The sequence below is a fragment of the Hakea prostrata genome, chromosome 7 (assembly GCF_041222555.1).
Source record: "Hakea prostrata isolate BN-2017 chromosome 7, UWA_Hpros_2, whole genome shotgun sequence".
Taxonomy (NCBI): Eukaryota; Viridiplantae; Streptophyta; class Magnoliopsida; order Proteales; family Proteaceae; genus Hakea; species Hakea prostrata.
The window spans coordinates 7,946,897-7,963,060 of NC_142606.1; the positions used below are offsets into that span (position 1 = coordinate 7,946,897).

Genomic DNA, 16,164 nt, shown 5'->3' on the forward strand with positions numbered 1-16,164 from the left:
GAGAAAAAAGAATCTAATAATCAATTCCATTTAGTTGGATAAAATAGAATTATTGTTTGTTGTTCTTGTTTTTATTAGACAAATGATTCGCCAGTATTGGCTTTTGATTTGGACCGTGGAACTGAACATTTATCTAATGACCCAAATGAATAAGAAGCTAAAGTTCTTTAATATCTGAACATCTAAATATATTCAACCACTGCTTTAGTTTCTGATCATCGCTGGTTGTGTTTTCACTATTCAGCACATGAAGAACTACATGTATAATGGATGAAGGTGCTGAACTCATATAAGCCAAGGTTTTGAAAGAAATTTAATATGGTTCAGCACACAGCATCCAAAGAAGATTAATATTTATGCATTTCTTATGTGACATTACTTGATTATGTTTTGATAGAATTGTATTTATTTCAGTTCTGAAAATAATTTCTTTGAAAATAGAGATAAGATTGTGTATATATTACTTGTATTAACAAGAAATTAAAAAAAAAAAAAAAAAAACCCCGTTAAAACAATATGGTTAGTGGTCCTAAACTAGTTCAGTTTTATGTTTTGGAAAAGGGAATTGTCAGGTAAACCTAAAATGCTCTACTCCTCTTCATTTTGGATCATATAAGAAGCCCCACCTTCTTGGATATGATTCACAAGAAAGAACAGCCAACTCGAGATGGGTTTTCTTTTTTCTGTAATCACTCACAATATGGGTTTAATTAACACGACACCAATAATGCTTACCTAATCATTAAGAACAGACAAAGCAGGTTATATCATCAGTTGATATATTAGCTCACCAACTGTTTGATCAATTGCAGCAGTCACTCTCATACCCATTATCATGATGATTCCGTCAGCATTACTGGTTTTCCTTTTCTACAAGCCTAAGCCAGCAAGCTCTCCGGAAAACATTAGAAAGGGAGGCCCTAGCCGGGCGCACCATACAGCTTCTTCCCCAAACCACACCCCCCCCCCTCCCAAGGAAAAAAAAAAACAAAAACAAAAAGAGAGGCTCTAGTGGGGCACCAGTGCAAGTATGGCCCTAAAGACCTTGACTTGCCTTAAGCCCGCCCTGAGCTCAAAGAGGGCATGGGCTCAAGATTTTGGCCCTGAAGGTGAGTTAGGGCCAAGGGTAATGGGCTTGGGATTACTCTTTAGTTTGTCGGGCTTGTCCTGACCTGTCCTTGACTTTTTGCCCTAGCCCTAGCTCTGATTTTGGCCTTGATCATGGCTCTGATTTTAGTCTTGATTGTAATTCTAATTTTGTCCCTGATGTTTGATTTCAATGAATTAGGAATATGAACAAGGATATGGCCAATCAGGATCAGGGATAGGGCCATTCAAACTTAGCTAGGGACATGAACAGGGCTAATGATAGGGACAATCAGGGTCAGAGACAGAGCAAATCAGGGCGGGAATGGGCTTATCTTGGCCTTGTAGCACTTAGGGTCAGAGACAATCATCATTAGCCCTAAATTAGGGTCAGGGCGGAATGGACTTAGAATAGAATGTATAAGGCTAGTTGAGTTTGGGATTACAAAAGCCTGACCCACCTCGACCCTATTGTAACCCTAGGCACCATGTAACTTCTTCTCGTTCTTCCCCAAACCACACCCCGCCCCTCCCAAAAAAAAGAAAAGAAAATGTAATCATGTGCTAAATCATACCAATATTGTAAAAGTAGTATGAATTCAAGAAACATGACTATATTGTCATTTTCTTAAATACCTGTATCCATTCAATTCATCAAGCCTTTAATTAGTGATTGATGAATGATATGAAAGATTTTAATCTTTCATTCATAAGTATAATTATTATTACTCGATATCTAATAATACTATTAATTGATCATATTAAAATAAATATAATAATCATATTATTATTACTACTGTTATTCGTATCATTATTATCTAACTACGTCATTGGCCTGTGACAAATCTTTCAATGGACCAATTTATTCTATTTTATCCCCTATGAAGCAAGGTAAGCAGTCTTGTCGCACACTTGGGCATGATTCTCACTTGTAGCTAGCATGTCCTTCGTTGGATCAGAATAAATAAATTGGAAACCAAATTTGACTAGTCTTTTTAAATCCAGAATCACTTGTTCATTGTTTTTGTGCAATTAATGCTGAAAATTTAAGCAAGTGGGTGGGCCTTGCCTTGGGCTTGGGCTTGGATCCTCCTGCAAGCAAAGCCTCGCTTAATTGGAATACCCAAGCCCAACATTTAGCCCACCCTTGATTTAAAAGGGATGAAGTGCATATACATACATTGGATTATCATGATACAAGAGTGGGCTTTTTGTGGTGTCCACCGAAGCCCAGTGTCCAAAGTTCCAAACGTTGATGCCTTTCTGTGCATTCTCATTGATCTTTGTGATGATGGGAAAGAAGAAAGGTCGGCAAGCTTCGACGGCTGCTAACTCCTAACTACTCCCTAAGGAGGAGAGGGAACAAAATAAAATAAAAATAAAAATAAAAATTAATTCATAATTCTTAAAAGTATTTTATAAGATATTTAATTGTTAGCCTTTTTTTTTTTTAGGTAAATAATTTATATATTTTTTGTAATGGTAAAAATATTATTATTAATGATTACTTATATTTTTAATATGTGAGTGTAAGGGTCATGTCTAAACATAATAATATAATTCAAAGCTGAGATTTTTAGTAGATCCCACATAGGCCCATAAAATATGTGGTGAAAAAGTATTATTGTTCATTTGATAGGGAGATGATCCAGTTTCTCATTATCCGTTCCTCCCAATGTTAATACTACTTTTAAGGTGATCAAGAAGTTATCTAGCTTGATAAGAGCTAAAATCTAGATCAACATATTGATAATGCCAAATCATTACACTTGTTTTTTTGTCTCAATGAATGAATCATCAAGTTTTCCAATCCTCATCTCCATTTTGACTTAATATATGATTTTGAAACAGGATTTACATATGTTCTACTTTGGAGCTAATGGGTCTAGAACTTGCAAAGTATGATATAGTTTCTCGTTTCCTTGCCTACATATAATGTATTCATAAGGTATGAAACTTACTCCATCTCTCATTGCTATGACTAGATAGTATTCGACAATCACAGAATATGCAATTCTCTCATATGATTGAAGTGGGGTATCAATTAAAATAATAGAATTGTACTCTAGCCTTCCAAATTTCTTATGAATCCTCTTTGCAGTGGAATTAGTTTTAGATTGTACGTTTTCAGTGGTGCTTTATTAATTGTTCTTTAATTATCCAATGATTCTAATTAAGAAGAAGTGTGATTGTTATTTAAAGACATTGATTCTAAGGTGCTGCTAACTTATACTTTGTAACCTAAATTCACTGAATACAAGAGCTTGGTGTTGTCTCAATCATATGTTTATTATGATGCTAGAAACACTAAACTTTTCTTGATGTGAGAGAAATGATGTTTGTTATTTCAGGCACTTTATCCTTAGTGCAAACATTTTTGTAATCTTATTTAATTGACAATTTTATTTTATGGATCTTTAGCTCAATTGATAGAACATTTGGAACATGAGCATGTTTCAAGAGATGGTGGTTCAAATCCACCAAGATTTTTTCGATTCAATGATGAATTAAGGTTTAGAAAAAGAAAAAAAAGAAAGTGATGAATTAAGATTCAACGCAAGCATGTATCGTCCCTGTGCCATTACAAGGGTCACCTATATTAGTCAGCAATCTTTTCGGTTTAGAGAACTTTTGTTTGATGGAATAGAAAGAATGTGGGAAAAATGTGTTGTTTCTAATACAAATTCAATAGTTAAGACCGATGTGACGGAATAAGGAGATAAACTTTGCTTATTTGGTACCCACTCTTTCCTACCCTATGGCTAAACGAAACCATTTTAAAAGAGATTTGTGAAAAACATTAAAATTGTGAAGCTTATATATTTTTCTTTTTCCCTCATTTTTTTTTTAATTTTTAACTTTTTATCCCCTCATCCCACCCCATATATATTGTTTTTAACTAATGCATCTTCCTATTTTATTATACAAACAAATTACTCCTTCACCAACCCCTATCAACCAATCCCAACCCCCTTCTAATCAAAGATAAAATAAAATAAAATTCCCTCTTTTTCTGTGTTTTTATTAAGACCCTCCCTTTATGTCACTAAATTTTTTTCTCTTCTCTATAAAATAAAAAAATTATCATGCACATATTTCAAGCATATTTAATGTATGAAATGAGAGTTTTTATCCACTTGCAATATAAAAACTATCTTTTATCCACATTGAAAAAATAAATAAAATTATTTATTTAAAAGAATAAATTATTTAATATGTTAAAGATGTTATGACCTACCCCTAATAACATAAGTAATTAACTATATATTAATAATCTTACAAAGGTGATAAAACAAACCAAAATTAAAGCAAATTAACTACCAGACACACTACAAAACATAACTCTGAAAAGGCATAACCAAGAACATATGTAAAAAGAAAAATAACATAACAAGCTACATATTAAGTATTGAATAGATTCATTAATTAACAATAAATAAATAAGTTATTGGTATTGATTATAATTTTAGATTCTCTTTTCTTTTTCTGAGTTCATTGAGTAGATGTGGGTGCTAGCAATGAATTTCACCAAAAAGAGAAAGTGATGCAATGAATGGGTAAGGACATCCAAATTCCAAAATACACTCCACCTAACCTCGGTCATGGATTTTCTATAGCTCCACCATAAGACAAGGACAAGGACAAGACCCTTCCTTCTGATTAAGTTATGTCAGGCTTTCTCTGCCATTAAAGAAGTGAGCACTGCATCTGGAGTTTTCCTGCTTTCCAATCATGCATATAGTAGTCAACTCTTTGGAACATTTTCTACCTTCAAAGGGCAAGATTTAATAATGATTCTCACAAGAAATAATGCAGAAGAGGGAGGAGGTGGGATTCTCACTTATTATGGAGGCAGAGTTGAATGTTGTGTGTGTGTTTACACCTGCTATCAACAACGGTCGAGATCGACCATCCTGGTTAAAAGCGAGACTGAGGTAAAGATTTCAATCTCAACCACTGGCAGTACAGTTTTTTACACGCAGCACTGGAGTTGAACCCGTTATTGTGTGTAATTTAGAATTGTCTTTCTTTTGGTGATGTGTTTAAAATTAAGGATTGAAATGAAAGGAATTGAAGGGGACTAGGATATGCTTAGTGGAGAGCACATTTAATTAAAGTGGAAAAGAAATTTGTAAAGTTAGATCTACTTATTGATTTTCTATGAAATGCCTTCTTAAGCATTCTAGCTCATTGGTTTTCTTGCATATTGGTGTAGTAGAGGTCAAGTGACCTAGACAAGGAGGGGGGAAGAGGGTAAATCACCATGGCAACTCACTTGTATGAATGCCAAGTTCTAAGTAAATGCACGCATATGAGATTCATCATGTGGGACCCACACTCGTGCATTATATATGGAATTGAGATCCCTGCGTCTTGACAGGGGTCGTCCGTCTAGGCATCCAGCTGCTTGATGCCCTCTACTCATGGTATTTAGGTATCATGGATAGGGCATCAAATGGCTGGATGTCTGGGCGGATGCCTTGCCTGAACGTAGAGGATTTAAATTCTTATATTAGTTGAGCAATTGACATAAGTTCTCATTCAAATACGGATTCACATCGTCTATAATTCATTTTACTACAACTCTATGAAATAAACTGCTAGAAATGTGACTCTTGATGTTATTGTGTAGTCCTGTGTATATGCAAGGCCCACCATTCCCTTAAAGAACTCATGGCTTTCTCCTAATTAAGTCAAAAGACAAATTATAGAAAAGAGAAAGAACAAAACAAATGATGAGAACGTGAACATAAAGAATTAGAAAAGGAAGTAAGCTAGGCTGCAATTTGATTTTAGCTTTTCTGGTTGGTTTTAGACTATAGAATACTTTAGACTTTAATTAGAGTGATCAATGAGTACTATATATCTAGGTTCTTCCATGCAAAGTTATTTGAAACCATATATATATTAAAAAGGTTTAAGAGTTAATGGGTGTACATGTGTGCTGGTGCCTGGTGGAGTGGAACTCAGTTCCTGCTGCTGCCTATTCTTTCATAATGTTTGATCATCATTTCAAATATCAATGGGGACAAATTAACTTCCACAATCGATCTGGATTATCCAATTTCAAACAACAAAATCATTGAATGTAAAACCGGCCGGTCCAATATTTCCAGTTTAAATTAATTTGTCCTTACTTGAGAGTGTATTTTCATTTCATGGATTTGACTTTTGATTCTAATCTCTTCCAGCACCACATCGATCACATGCTTAGAAAGTTGATAGCAGTGAAAGTGTTGTATTTCTAGGGTTTTGGTTGCAGTGGCTGTCGTGATCATCAATGGACTTATGGATGGTGGTAGGGTTAAGGTAAAATAATAATAATAATGTCTATGCATGAGATCTCGATCGATAAGCATTTAACACTGTATAGAGATGGACACACTACAGAGAAGAAACTTTACATTTAAACCACAAAGGTCTCCTTCACTCCAACTGTAAGGCTAGCTATGTGACTCTTGTCTATCAAATTTCAATCTCTGATTCTTGTCTATCAAATTTCAACGCTCTGGCTTTTCCATGTCTCTCTTTTATTTTTGGTTGCCCTTCTTCACATGGACAAGGTGCAACGACAGAACATAGTTGGTATGTAAATAATAGTTGTGATCACTTTTTCAAGAGTATATATAGAGGTGATAATGTATCTTATCATCAGTACTGTTTAGTACTGTTCAGTGGTGAGTTCTTCTTCTAAGTACTGTTTGGCAGAACAAGAATGTCAAGATAAAGAAACTGCACTCGTGTAAAGGTGCCAGTGTCTATATCAAATCAAATGTACTCCTTGCATGACGAGAACCGCCTTCCATAGGTTTCTTTAAGAAAGGTAAATACAGATGCTTCGTGGATTGAAAAAACCAAATTAAGAGAGGTGTTGGAGTCGTTATAACTAGCTAGAGATTTGGGAGGCACGCACTGTCGTTTCTAGGGACTTGAAAACTTGGCTGAGGACGGTGAAAGTGAAACCACGGTGGCTTTCAGGACTAGTTTGTTGGAGGCTATAGCCTATGGGTTTGACTCCGTCCCTATTGAGTCCAATTGCAACAAATTAATCCGCTACATCAAGGTTAAAGTCGAACCTCTTCTGTCTACTGAGCTTCTGATCTAGGATATTTTCTTTTTTCTTAGACAAATTTTAGCATTGTAATGCCTCCTATATATATTCCTAGGAGTTCCAATATTGTTGCATGCGGATTTCTTAGCCATAAAAGCCCTTTCAGTCAGTGGTTGGTTGGGCAAAGTCCTGTCGCATATGCATATAACATTTATATCCTCGAGATACAATAAAGAAAATTAGATGAATCTCAATTTTCTAAACCCTAAAAAAATTCAACAAACCTCATAATTTTACGTGTTCCACGGGAATCAACCATTTTCTTTAGTAGGAGAAAGGAATTTATGAACATGCACAACCAAAATGTGATCCTCCGCAGAAAATATTAAGCAGAAGAATCTAGCTGGAAGCACTAATGAACCGTAACTTTTTCTTTGGGTAGAAATGAAGCATCACTTGAGCATTAATAATTAAGTATTCTTAATTAATTCATATAATTACTTAGGCTAATCAAATGCTTGCTCAGGATTAGGGGAGCAAATCGATGTGGTTTAAGGCTCAGCTGGCTCTCAAATTATAACTTAAAATACTCCGGAATTCCGGATTAACTGATAAAGTAGGAAAACTTTTCCATTAGATTAATATTTTTAATCTTCTAAATTCTAATGGTCAGGTAATTAGATTAATTTTTTTATTTGTGGTTAGGTTGATTAAACTAGCCAATGACAGGACAGATTAAGAGAGAAGTTCACCAGAAATGCTAATGAGGATAATAAAATCAATACAATTAGAAAAGACTCCTTTTTTTTTTTTTCCGATCTAGCTGTTATGTGGAGAAGGTGAAACATACGTACTATATACATTACTTTGAAAAAGAGATAAAAAATATACGTCCGAATCTTCTATCTACATGGAAAGGAAAATTTTCAATTCATATGGTTGAGTGCTTGACACATGTTAGAGCCAACCACAAAATCCATAGTTCTAGAAAATTTTCAAAAATGTAGGAATTCAATTATTCTCTCTCTCTCTCTCTCTCGTTTCTTACAAAAAAGGATTTTGTGTTTAGATTAGATATGTATCAATAATCCAACCCTATGAATTGGAATTTTTCCTGTCCATATGGGTAAAAGATGCACACTCATCGTATATCAGGCACGTGGTTTGTCTTTCTCTCTTAATGGAACATTCCTTCTTTTACTCGTAGAAAAGAACACGGTTTCACCCCAAATTAATGTTTAACATGTAATTTTGTTTTAATAAGATATCTCCACGTAAAAGCAGATTTATTCTAGGGCAACCATGGCCCCATTAATTTTTTGAAATATTTCTTCTCGCCTCGCCCTATTTTCAAATGTGAAATATCAGTATCTGACTCTCTTATTGGAGAAAATTTTTAATAATCAAAATAATAGATAGAAAAATTATTATTTTGTTTAGTACGAAAATTTAATATCGGCACCGCCCTATCTTCACGTCAACCCATTAGATAATCTGTTATGTTAAACAGAATTATTAAAAAAACAATTACAGTAAGAAGTTTTGATGGAGACAACGTTCCCAAATTCTCTAATCTTCTATCATGCTAATTTTAAAATTTCCGAGTTGGAAGGATATGCATATTTAGTATATATATATATATATATATATATATATATATATATATATATATATATATATATATATATATATATATATATATATATATATATATATATATATATGAGGATATGGCCATGCTGGCTGCAGTCAAACAAATAAACAATACATTTAATCACGATTCAAAATAATTGAAATAAAAAAAATATAAAATATTGTGTAAATGGATCTTATTTTAAATTTATTGAATTAAATCTGAACTGTTTATAATGAACGATTTAGATTCAATGATAAGATTGCTAAGAATGTTCAATAAAACGAGACCTGCATGTTACACATTAAATACGCAGCACCTGCTGGTGATGGTCGAAATAGAAATCATAGTAGTTGGCAGCACAGTGTTGTGCATTAAATGTGCAGCAATGAACACCCACTACCTCCCATGAACACTTGCTTAAAAAATGCCAACAAAAAAAATCCTTTTGTTTTTCCCTGATCAATAGTTTTTATATCCATGACGTATTAGCCCGTGTAGATATAAATACCATTCTTCTTTCTTTGAGTAATTTATAAAAGCGAAAACAAAAAGATTATCTCATATGATGGTGGCTTGATTTATTTGATGGTTAAATTTATTAATAAATAAATAAGCGACATTGTATTTTGTAATCTGTGTCAGATTCAATAATAAATTAATTTGAACTGATGTATTAAATGAAACTGGACTAATATGTTTGAAAATCTAACTTCTAAGTGTTTTTGCTTTTCAAAAAACAAAGGCTTCTATTTTGAAATTTCAGAACAATTTGCTCTAAATTATATTTTAAGAAATTATTTGCATGCATAGAGGTTGACGTATGTGTTGATATTATTGCAAATGGTCAACATCAAATTAAGATAAATATTTTATATAAGATAAGATAATATAGGAACATGAGGAATTTAATCCTTGCATGCCTCCCATAAAAATTAAAGTTATATCTTGTGCCAAGAGTCTTCTCTTTTTATAAAATTGGGTTCTTCTGATTTCAGAAATGGTGTGCCCATAACTAACCGCTGTGAAAATATAGGGCCACCACAGGAAGTGGACCAGCACCCTACCTCTAAAACCAAAATAATTCTAAACATATTCTTATTGGTCCCACACAATTTTTGTATATGTCTGTTGTGTTCAAATTTGACTTCTCGATCGAATGAATCACGATTGAATTGAGACTTACTTAGGTGTAGTCAATCTGAGTGGTCAAGAAGTTACCTCCAACGAGCAAGTTAGACTACAAAAACAACATTAACTCAAAGATGGGAAGTAAAGAGCTCTCAAGTAAGTAGTCATCAACTTAAGGAAAGTGAATGAGCATTATCTTTGAATGGAACAAGTGAAGGGACACATCAATTTATCCTAAGGCAACTTTCAATCCAAGCATCGTGGATCCGAATGTCATGTTGTAGATTACTCGACCGGAATAATACCTTCAGTGGATAGCAAATACTTTGTTCACAATGGATATGGTACTAAATTTGCAAATTGCTTAATGATGCTAAAGTATATCTTCCCAAGTTGAAGAACTTCTTCAGTGCTTCACCCATAAGTGCATCCTCCTAGGCAAGAAAATATCTAGGTTCTTTGGAGGACTCTCGATTTCTATTCATGTGTGACCTTACTGTTATGCTTAGGGCTGAGACCGAGCTCCTAAAACCCAACCTTTGTCTTCATGCTGGGTCGACACTTTAAGTCATTTTTCAACTCTGTACCAAGATCCGGGGATATCGAACATTGCAACTAAGTTGTGAACAACCTTGTCCGACCACCAATTTGGGACCGAGCTCTGGTTCTTGGCACATCAGTATCAATTCTTTATATTGGGTTTTGTTCTAGTTTTCTTCTAAATGGTCACAAAACCCTTTATATCAACTCCGATTTAGAGTGATATCAGTTCCGTCAACATAATTTGTGACTTGGACCAACTTTTTGACACCCTTAGGCGAAACCTTGCATGAATGCAAGAGGGAATTAAGTTGGCAATTAATTAGGTCGAGTATTTTTATTTTTTTAATCTGAATTCCTTCTGGGTCCATTTATGCGGGCGTCAACTACCTTAGATTTGAACTCAGATGACCTCAATGAAAGAGTTGATTTTTTTACCAACTGAGCCACCCTTGATGTTACATCAGAGTATTTTTATCTTTTGGAATACATGTAATTAAAAGATTATATTTTTTTATCGTTAAATCATCATCATCATCGAATATATTCTGCTGCTGACATGGCGTGATCTCAACAGTACAAAAGGGTATATAGGCTGAAGGGAGCCGCGAGTGTCGATCATGATCATCTCCCCCCTGACGGCGCAGGATAAAAGAATCCTAGCTGGACGCCACCGTAACAATAATCTTTTTAACAATATAATTAGTGCTTAAGTACTAATGTACACGTCATTATTGAGATCTGGCCCATCTGGACCGGTGCATGTATTTGTTGCGTATTTTTAAAGTATTAAACCGAATGAGTAATAATCCTCAGTTCATCTACGCTGTGAAAGTGAAACGCATAGATGATTTGGAATTCGGATATTGAAATCGAGGTGGAGCCATTGACCTTCTCTTTTTTTTTCTCTCTCTCTCTCTCTCTGCTTTCTCTTTTCTCTCTGTATTTGATATTTGAGGTTTCTCTATATATATAAACCTGATTAACTCAACAGAACAGTCTGGACTACTGCTTGCTTTCATTCTCTATATTTGGTTAAATCCTCGCTGTTCTTGTTACCATTCTCTTCTCTATTTCTTCCTCCTGATTCTCTTGTTGTTTTCATCGCTCCAATCTCATTTCTGTCGAAGAAGACACCAAGCAGCTTTTCCAGATCTCGAAATCCGGTACACACAGTGTATTATTATTATTGTCATTGTCTTACATGTGTTCTTGATTTCTCATTCTTCTCTCTCGATCTGGATATCTTAAGTTTGTCGTTTTTCTATCTTGATTGAGGATTTTGATCTTCTGAAACTGGATCGCTTGTTCTTTTCTGTTCCTTGAATTTACCTTTATAAAAACCTGGCAAGCATGTAAATTAGTTTTCTGCAGAGTTTTCTTCGACATTTTAACTGAAAAAACAAAAAAAAAAATTAGATTTGTCATTACCATTATGCTTTTTGAGCTTATAGTTTTCTTATTTTGTGTATAAGCAATCTGGCTTTTCGTTTTCTTCCTGTTCCTTAGAAAAACCTTTATAAAAACTCAAAAAACATGTAATTTAGGTCTCACTTAGCTTTGAATTTTTTCTTTTCCAAAAAAAAAAAAAAAAAAAAAAAAATTGCCGAGTTACTGTATGAGTCCATGATTTGTTTCGCCGTATAGTTTCAAGGAATTGTTCTCAGTTCCTTGAACATTGTAACTCGCGAATCAAAAAAAAAAAAAACCTAAAAAAGAAGAAGAGAGGAAGAAGAAAGAATGGCGGAATTAGAGAATACAACAGCGAATGCATCGCCTGTGGCAACGCCAGGGACGCCAGGGGGGCCACTTTTTCCGGCGAACCGAGTCGACTCACTGTCGTATGATCGGAAGTCTCTGTCGTCGATGTCGATGCCGCGATGCAAGTGTTTGCCTGTGATGCATGCTTCTTCGTGGGGTCCACAAAACACATGTCTCACCGACTTCCCCAAGCCTGACGTCTCCCTCACCAAAAAGGTAATCCTCAACGTCCTTACTCTTATCTCTTTACTCTCTGTGACTCTGTCTTCTGTTACTACTCGTTTCTCATTTAACTTATTCTCTTTCTTAATATTTAGTTCAGTTTTCTTTGATTCTTTGCTGAGGAAAGTTCCAAGATTTCTTTGTTTTCTTCACTTCTTTCTTCAATTATTCATATATTTCTTATAGTTTCTCTCTTCTCATCAAAGTCATACTGTATTCATCCATTAATGTCTCAAAGTTAAAACATTGACTTTTTTTTATCAGAAAAGAGAAACCTATCCCATCGTATCTAGTGCCTACCCATCACTGTTTCGACCAAAACAATACCCATAACGATATTTAGAATTTCATCAAAACTGTATATTTTTTATTAATTGATTTTTCACTGTTAGGAGAAAAAATACAGCCACACCATTAGTGCTTGTACCTAAATTCATGGGGTTGTGTAATGACTATTACCTTATCCTTCTGAAATTATAGAAATTCTATCTAATGATGTTTTCGTGTATATTAAAATTGACCATCGCATATATAGGTTTGAGTATTGGCTTTCTCCTTTAAAAATTAGCACTGTTCTAATATGATCACTTTACCATATTTATTTTCGTCACTATTCCTCTCCTTTAACTCATAGGTGTGACCCATCTAATAAACATTTTAATGTCATTTGATATGTTTTACCTGGTTGTTGTTGGCTAAACTACATTCTTTAAATTACTATCTGTCCCTTGTTTTTACAATGAAAAGTTTAAGATTCCTTATTAGGCACAATCACCACAGACATCCCCTGGCATTGCTATCAAATTAAAGAGAAAGGAAAGTTGCAAATAATGTTGACTAAGAGGCAGAATGGAGTGGGAGGTGAATGCCCTTTTTTTATTTTTTTTTTCATTTTTTAACTCTTTTGGGCCTCTCTTTTCGTGGCTCTTTTCCCTACCAACAAGGCTACAACGAAGAAATAAATAAATAAATAAACAGAAAAATAAATTAGTGGCTGAAGTTTTTCTTTGCTAATCGAGGTTCATCATGGTCAATAGCCTAAGTCAATGATACGATATTCCTGTTTGATCCAACATTGGTTAGATACATTAGGAGTGCAAGTAATCAATTGTTTTCGTTTTACCTTTTTGTAGTGGATATGGAAATATCGGTATTCTTTTCTATCCACCTCTTCTCTTTAATCATTTATGTTCACTGTAGTGATATCATTTTCCAGATTCCTGTGTATTTTTCGATAAAAGATCGATATGTATTAAAATAACCGTAAAATAGTGTACACCATTAGAGAAACTAATACATCCTTTCTTCTAAGAAAGAGGCTAAAAAATCTACTGTTTCACAGTACTAACTCAACCAAAAACTTGATTGATTATCACCATTCCTTCCCATCTCAATAGGCATCAATTATGGCCGCTCCGTTACTAGTGTAGAAGTCTGAAACTTCGCTGTCGACTGAGTCGAATAATCAGCCACAACATTTGATGTATTTTAACGCATTCACAAGGCATCTTCTAAATTATTGTTTTGGTTTTATGAAGTTTTAGTTCTTATATTATTCTTCCTGATTTATGTTTGATGTTATTAGTGTTGGTATTGTAATTAATATCATGTCAATTTCAATTTGTACCGATAATTACTTGCAAAGATAGCAGTACCTTACACTTTTTACCAAGAGTAGTTCGAAGATTTTGTGCCCTTGTCAATAATTTGTAATGGATAATTATCAATCAACCCAGTACTTGTTTATATCAATTTATATCTTTAATACAAAATTAATTCTATAAATCATGTAGTTTCACCCAATGAAACTTGTGTTTCATTCATATTTTTCTACTACATATTAAGGGTAGGACCCACCTCTGGGTAATGATAAAATAAAGGGAACATTGTCCCTAATGAATCTTAAGTGGGCTAGGCTTTTAATGTGTGGTACATGTATGAAGAGAACAAAAACATTTATCTCGATGGATATAGAAGATTTAAATATAAGAAGGAAGGCCAGATTTAGATTTTCAATACATAGCATGAAGATTATGATGAGATACACATGAAATGTATATAGTTTTAGTAACATTTTTTTTAATTGGAAAAGAAAACAATAAACTTCTTACTTGACTAGAGAATTCTCTGTCAATCCTCTACATGCTTATTAATTATCTTCTTTGTAAATTTCTAATGAGCCCCATACAGTTAGGAGCGGAGTTTGTGGGAACCTTCATTCTCATATTCATAGCAACAGCTGGGCCAATAGTAAACCAGAAGTATGATGGCGCTGAAACCCTCATAGGGAATGCAGCATGTGCTGGTCTCACAGTGATGGCTGTAATCCTTTCCACCGGTCACATTTCAGGGGCACACCTTAACCCATCTCTCACCATTGCCTTCGCTGCACTTCGTCACTTCCCTTGGGTCCAGGTTCCTGCTTACATTGCAGCACAGGTTTCGGCATCCATCTGCGCTTCTTTTGCTCTCAAGGGTGTCTTCCACCCTTTCATGGCTGGTGGAGTTACCGTCCCCTCCGTTAGCACTGGTCAGGCCTTCGCCCTCGAGTTCTTCATCACCTTCAATCTTTTGTTTGTGGTCACTGCTGTTGCCACGGATACACGAGCGGTAGGTTTTAATTCAAACACCACTTCTCGATCTCTCCCTCACACGTTCTCAATCACTCACCATCTCACCATGGCTTCTGAATTCAGGTTGGAGAATTGGCAGGGATAGCAGTTGGGGCAACAGTTATGGTTAACATTTTGATAGCCGGGTTAGTAACTAATCTTTCTCTTACAATATCGCTGCTTTTTATCTTCATAAAATTTGTACTTCTTGTTATTGGGAATCCATTTAATTATGTATGGAATATGTTAATCGACTCACTTTAATGGGTTCCAGCAGCTCTAGATCTTCTAATAACTATAATTAAAATTATCTAAAATGGGACTAGGATTGTGGGTATCCGATAATGGCTAACTCTGAGTAGACTAGTTCACTAAGGATTTGGATTTGTGTGATAGGAGTATGACATCAACTTACAAATGTGAGAATAGCGATGATTCCTCGAAAGAGATTTAATGTTCCATTGGGAATAATTCCGTTCTCATGCTAATTATACCTTCATTGTTCTTGATGTGATGTAGGCCTTCAAGTGGTGGTTCGATGAATCCAGTACGTACCCTAGGACCTGCAGTTGCAGCTGGTAATTTCAAAGCAATCTGGATTTACCTTATAGCACCAACTCTGGGAGCCTTGGCAGGTGCTGGCGTTTACACGGCCGTGAAGTTGCAAGATGAAGAGATTGTTCCACCAACACCTCGAGCTAGAAGCTTCCGCTGATCTCTACTAATGCATCCAGTAAAGATCTAGTTTGCCACGGGAATGCTTTGTGATTTCACCATATATATACGCTTCTAGTTCATCTCTCTTATAAATAACAATGAACAATACGGAGCTAGTAAGATGCGTGCAGACCAAGTCCAATAACCTGCAAGACTCTGTTTTCTTGCAGAATGTGTGTTTGTGTGAATTTGTATGACCTTGTTATGTTTTCTGTGTTCATGGGAACATCTATAGAAAGTGAGTTGTAAGGTTTTCGTTTAAGTAGATGAAAGACAGTTTGTGGATTTGTATGGCTTTCTGGAAATAAAGTAGTAGTTGATGTTGTAATAAGTTCACAAGTTCTTGGGTTTCCTCTTGCATCCAATAAGGAAAAAAACTAACACTCCAAGACCATAAGATCTATCTTTCC

General features: G+C 34.8%; 1 protein-coding gene across 1 annotated transcript; it reads left to right on the forward strand.

Moving 5' to 3' along the window:
• The first annotated feature begins 11,515 nt into the window (after nucleotides 1-11,515).
• On the forward strand, nucleotides 11,516-16,094 carry NIP5;1 (NOD26-like intrinsic protein 5;1). The gene is made up of 4 exons (XM_089161332.1): nucleotides 11,516-12,419; nucleotides 14,616-15,035; nucleotides 15,122-15,183; nucleotides 15,557-16,094. The coding sequence occupies exons 1-4, from the start codon at nucleotides 12,183-12,185 to the stop codon at nucleotides 15,750-15,752; spliced, it is 915 nt and encodes a 304-aa protein (XP_089017458.1). The 5' UTR covers nucleotides 11,516-12,182; the 3' UTR covers nucleotides 15,753-16,094.
• The last annotated feature ends 70 nt before the right edge of the window (nucleotides 16,095-16,164 follow it).